Source organism: Morone saxatilis, unplaced genomic scaffold (assembly GCF_004916995.1).
Source record: "Morone saxatilis isolate NCDOM2014 unplaced genomic scaffold, NCSU_SB_2.0 Contig17, whole genome shotgun sequence".
Taxonomy (NCBI): domain Eukaryota; kingdom Metazoa; phylum Chordata; class Actinopteri; family Moronidae; genus Morone; species Morone saxatilis.
The window spans coordinates 14,605,992-14,611,813 of NW_023339729.1; the positions used below are offsets into that span (position 1 = coordinate 14,605,992).

Below are 5,822 nucleotides of genomic sequence, written 5' to 3' on the forward strand. Positions count from 1 at the left end.
CAGTTGATTCTTTTATTGTGTGAGTGACCACACACACTGGCGTCATTTGGGTTATGATCACAAGGCATATGAATGAGTGTTTGAGAAAGCACTTGAACCCTCAAGTGTATCCATGTGTACTGTGTGTCTACTGTGCTCAGTGCGTGTGTGTGCTTACACAAAGTCTGGTCATGCGCTTAACAGCTATTTAAGCCAGGAAATAGGAATGGGCCGACTCTTGGGGGGCTACAGTTCTGCAGACAGAAAGGAGCAGCATGCACAGTCAGAGGTAGGGGAAATACATTACACTGATGATTTTTCACATAAGGAACTGTATAATGCAAGAAGCCTTACAACTTATCAGTGTGAATGTTTGCTTCAGCCATTTACAAAATTAAAGCGTACATGAGACTAGTGTACAATTAAGCTATTAGCAAAGAATGAAAATCAAGTTTTTTTTTCAGATGTAGATATGCAACAGAATGCCATATACCAGCCCATGTTGCACTATATGAGTATTATGATTGAGTCATGCATTCATCATGATATGCAGTATCTATTCTAAAAGACAAGTTTTTGTATTTTAATTGGTAACTTTTCTTGGGTGGTTGCTATCAATCTTTTGTTACAATAATTGCTCCTGACAAATTATCAGCCACTCCTCCATTCATCCCTCATCAACAAGCTTCAAAAGACAAGCAAATCTAACTCCAAAAAAGGTTAAAACGAATCACTTGCCGTCTATAGTTGAAAGCGTTTCTGAACTTGTAAGAGTTGAAAGCTAATGGCTTTGTAAATTATGAATAACGACTCGTGCTGCCTGCAGGGGCGTGTAAGAAGTGAAGTTTTGGAATAATGTTAAGACAATTGGCTTTAACAAGTGAACACAAACCGAGAGTGTTGTTCTTGAGATTAATTGAAGTGTATGTCTGTAGTGTATTTTTTGTCTTCATCTTACAAAATGTGTGCTGGGATATACTCAAGCCTCTTTACAACCCTGAACATAATAAGTAGTTTAGAAAAAGACTGATGGATGAATGTACAACAGCAATTCTCAACATGTAAAATGTGTCTACTCTCTCTGTGTTTCTTTACATTACTCTATCATCTAACTCACTTCATTTACCTCAAACACTCTTCCCTTCCTTTCACATAATTTTCTCTGGATTTTGGTAGCATGTGGAGAGTGGGTCTCCTGGTGGTCGCCCTGTGTGCCACCCTAACGCGGGCCCAGTTCCCCAGGGAGTGTGTGACCCCCGAGGGGCTGCGGAGTGGACAGTGCTGCCCATCTCCTACAGGGGCGACAGGAGATGAGTGTGGCTCAAGCACAGGAAGGGGACAGTGTGTGACCATCGCTGCAGACAACCGGCGCCACGGACCCCAGTACCCTTATGCTGGGCGTGATGACAGAGAGAGGTGGCCGCTGAGATTTTTCAACCGCACTTGCCAGTGTAATGGGAATTTCAGTGGCTACAACTGTGGGCGATGTCGACATGGGCTGACTGGACCAAACTGTGACCAGAGGATCTCTGTGGGTAAGAGAAGGGATGCTGTCTTAAATCTTCATTGATGACCTAAAAAGTTACCAAAAAAGTGGATCTCAAAGAGGTTAATACATCAGTAAAGGGGATGAAGGCAGCATTTATTATTATGGAAAAGAAATGTCCATGTAAATTTTTAATAGCGTTTTTCTTTCCTCCTCTTTCCCTTCATTCCTCATGCACCCCGACAACCCCTTATTCTCTCTCTTCCTGCCTTCCTGTCTTCCTCCACCCCATTAACCTCGCTCCAGTAAGGAGGAATATCATGCAGATGAGCTCAGCTGAGAAGCAGGCGTTTGTGAACGCTTTGGACCAAGCTAAGAGGACTGTCCACCCTGACCTGGTCATCTGTACACGACGGTACGTGCATAAGCATATATATTACAATATTACCATAATGCTGTATGGGCTTCATTATAATAGAAAAATAATGGTAAACATATTTAACTGATTTAATTTCAAAGGAAGTCTGATCTTTACTCAGCTGCTCTTTGGTCTCGTATCAACACTGAGGAACAGACAGTTTTGCCCAAGGACCTGCAGGCTCAGTGTAGCTGAGTCTGGCAGTTGAAAGCTAAGTAGTATAGCTATGGGTGAAACCATGCTGTGTTTTGAAAATTATCAGCAAAATCATAACATTTCTCATGGCAGGTTTCTGTTTAAGCTGCAGGTGGAAAAACAAATTATCAGTTTAGACAGGAGTAAAGGGATTTATAATCTTCTAAGTAACTGTACATAAATCTGTGAATAACCTCCTTCCAAGTCAACTGAGGATTATAGTAGATTAATTTTTTAAGCAATTCTCAGCTGCAGGTAGAAAAACTCTTTTAACCTCTTAATAAAAAAATTACATTTCTCCTGTATTAATGGCCAAGCCCGGGACCTTAGCTACAGGCCTTTTATTTAAAGACACACTACCAATTTGTAGTTTAAAAAAGCATATAAAAGCATATAATATCACACATCACTGTTACTGCATTGAAAAAAAAGAGGATAAACACAGCAGTGTGGAGGAAAAAAAAACACAAGGTGACAGTTATCCTGCTGCTCCCCTCATCTGTAGATACCAGGAGGTGTATGGACCCGATGGCAACACCCCGCAGTTTGAGAACATCACCGTTTACAACTACTTTGTTTGGAGCCACTACTACTCAGTCAGTAAAACCTACCTGGGGCCAGGCCAGACCAGCTTTGGCGGCGTAGACTTCTCCCACGAGGGCCCCGGCTTTGTCACCTGGCACCGTTTTCATCTGCTGCAGCTGGAAAGAGACATGCAGGTGAGTAGAAGGAAAGAAAGGAGAGATAAGGAGGGGGGTGGTGAAAAGGAAAGGGGGAAGCAGAGGAGGCTTTTGGGCTGATGGAGTGAAGAAGCAGGAAGTGAGGTTAGAGAAAAGATGATAAGGTGACAGAGAGGGGAGTTTTCCTGGAGGACGGAGGGGCGGGGGAGGGGGGGAGAACAGATGGGACAGAAATATGCATGAGGTGGAAAATGGGAAAATGGTAAGAAAATGAGGCAAGTGGTGAAAAAAATAAGGGGAATGAAAATGACAATCAGGATTTTTTTTTTTTTTTACACATGCATGTATCTATTGATCCATCCCTGAACACCTGCACTTATTCCATCTACTGTATGCAGGACATGCTGGGCAACCCTACCTTCGCCCTGCCCTACTGGAACTTTGCCATTGGAGGCAGCGAGTGTGACATCTGCACCGACGACCTTCTGGGAGCCAGGAGCTCCTTCGATATGAGCTCCATCAGCCCCAACTCTGTATTCTCCCAGTGGAGGGTCATCTGTGAAAGTGTGGACGACTACGACAATTTGGGCACCGTCTGCAACAGTAAGGACGGTTGCAGAAACACACACTGAACTGCACTGTGCAGGGGAAGGGTGTTGATACACAGCATAGTCTCAGCTGCATCAGAAAAGAGGGCAAAGAGCTCATAAAGAGAGCATGTAGAACATAAGCTGCTATAAATAATACCTCACAGCTGTTGTGCTGCATTCGATATTGCTCGCTATTACCACAGTTTGTTTGAAACTCCTCGACTCTTTAAGCAACTTCTTCTGAGTTGCTTTGTGCATCCAAAGTACCGTACACTGCATCTTAAAACGCTGAATTTTTTTTGATTCAGCTAGCCTAATTTCTCTATAGCAGACATCAGAACACACAGTAGCTTTTCAAGTCTTAGTTCCCAATGGGTCAAGCAGTTTAAACCAGAATAAGGAGACTCTGTGTAACACTGTAATAAGCTGGGCTTGATAAGATTTGCAGGGATTGGATCTCATTCCACACTGGCACCAGATTACAACCCCAGCCTTTGCTTTAGTTTTTAAATACACTTAATTCATACAATATTTTCCTTTCATCTGGTATTGTGGAATAATAGAATCAACCCTCTTTTACTGTAGAGCTCTACTATGAACACATTAAGAGGGGTCCTTTTGAACAATTCCATATGTAAGAAAGGAATTTGGTAACAGGTAGAACATGTGAGTGGGCAACGTGTGAGTGATCTGTCTCATTAATCCCCTTAGAGTCATGACAGGTCTGGTATTTCCTTCTCAACAAGCAACGTCTCCTTAAATGGGTTAGGGGAGTTGCCTCATTTGTGCATGTGCTTGTTGAAGACAGGAATCTAGCAGTCTACTAGTTCCTTTGATCTGAGGGAATAATCTTCAAACAGACAGACAACTCAGTTATGTAGCCTTCTGTTTATGCACTCGTGTGTGTGTGTTTGTGTACATGTGGGAGAGAAAGCACAAAAATAAAGAAAAAAAGAGATCACGCATGCAAGAGGGAAAAGAAAACTTCTGTTACAGAGCTCTCACTCACGACTGTTGACTTTTAGTGAATTATTAAAAAAGAAAACTGCCATCCTGTCGTGTTTAAGACCGATCAAACTAGTCTAGACTCCCATGTGTAATTAAATAATACAAATTTTCTAATCATCTCTCTTTCCATTTCTGTGGGGACCACTGGCCTGTGTCTGAACTACAATTATCCAAAAACCTGCTCAAGTTATCTTTTCTCTGAGTGCAGAAGTAATTATATTTCACTTGAGTCAGATAATATTATCTCTGACCTTGGGTTCTGTCCTTCCCTGTTCACCCAGACACCGAAACCAGTCCCATCAGGAGGAACCCAGCGGGCAACGTGGCTCGGCCCATGGTGCAGAGGCTGCCAGAGCCCCAGGATGTGTTGGACTGTCTGGAGCTCAACACCTTCGACACGCCACCTTACTACTCCACCTCTTCTGAGAGCTTCAGGAACACCATTGAAGGTGCACAGTAATGTGTCAGGTGGTCAAAATCAAAGCATTATTTAAGATTTAACATCTCCCCGGCAACCAAAAGGGGATATTCTGGTTCTGTCGGGCTCAGCTCAGCCTACAAAGCTGCTGAAGTGCCGTGTGACTGCACAGATACAAACACGAAGCCAGAAACACACACACTAAACCCTCCACCCACATGCACATATGGTTAGCTCCAATACAGCATTCGTTGTTTCTAATTTGGGTAAATCAGAGCTTTAATTTAATGGCTTTGTTGTTTGTATTTTCTAGGATACAGCGCCCCCCAGGGGATGTACGACCCAGTGATCCGCAGCCTCCACAACTTGGCCCACCTCTTCCTCAACGGGACAGGTGGACAGACTCACCTCTCACCCAACGATCCCATCTTCGTCCTGCTGCACACGTTCACCGATGCAATCTTCGATGAGTGGCTTGGCAGGCACCAACCTGGTACACACAGAATGAACTAGATGTAGATACAGAAAATAACCCACTCAGAAGGTTGACTGGAGGGATAAACTGATTTTTTTTTCATCCTGCAGGTGAAATAGTTTACCCTGAGGAGAATGCTCCTATCGGGCACAACCGGAGATCCAACATGGTTCCTTTTTGGCCTCCTGTCACCAATGCTGAGATGTTTCTCCCTGCCCCAGAAAACCTGGGATATACCTATGAGGTCCAGTGGCCAAGTGAGAAGCAGCACACACGCACACACATGCACACATTCACAAAACCCCAACCCCAAACCAAACTGATGACGTTTTTTCACAGCTCGTGCCTACACCCTGTCTGAGATCATCACCATAGCCATTGTTGCGGCAGTGCTGGTGGTGGCAGTGGTGGGTGGCATTATTGCATGTGCCGTGCGCTCCCGCTCCTACCGCTCAGCCGAGGCCCTGGAGCCACTGCTGGGAGAGACTTTCCGACGCTACTCAGAGGATGACAGGAGGTTGGACAAATCACAGTCTGTTGTCTAAATCCACGCCTTTCTAGAGAGGCCTTAAC

The 5,822-nt window shown here is 44.1% G+C and overlaps 1 protein-coding gene across 1 annotated transcript; it reads left to right on the forward strand.

The window, feature by feature from the left end:
* The first annotated feature begins 254 nt into the window (after positions 1–254).
* Positions 255–5,822, forward strand: tyrp1b (tyrosinase-related protein 1b). The gene is made up of 9 exons (XM_035660579.1): positions 255–268; positions 1,156–1,514; positions 1,772–1,880; positions 2,584–2,797; positions 3,157–3,361; positions 4,638–4,805; positions 5,088–5,267; positions 5,360–5,506; positions 5,589–5,822. The coding sequence occupies exons 1-9, from the start codon at positions 255–257 to the stop codon at positions 5,792–5,794; spliced, it is 1,602 nt and encodes a 533-aa protein (XP_035516472.1). The 3' UTR covers positions 5,795–5,822.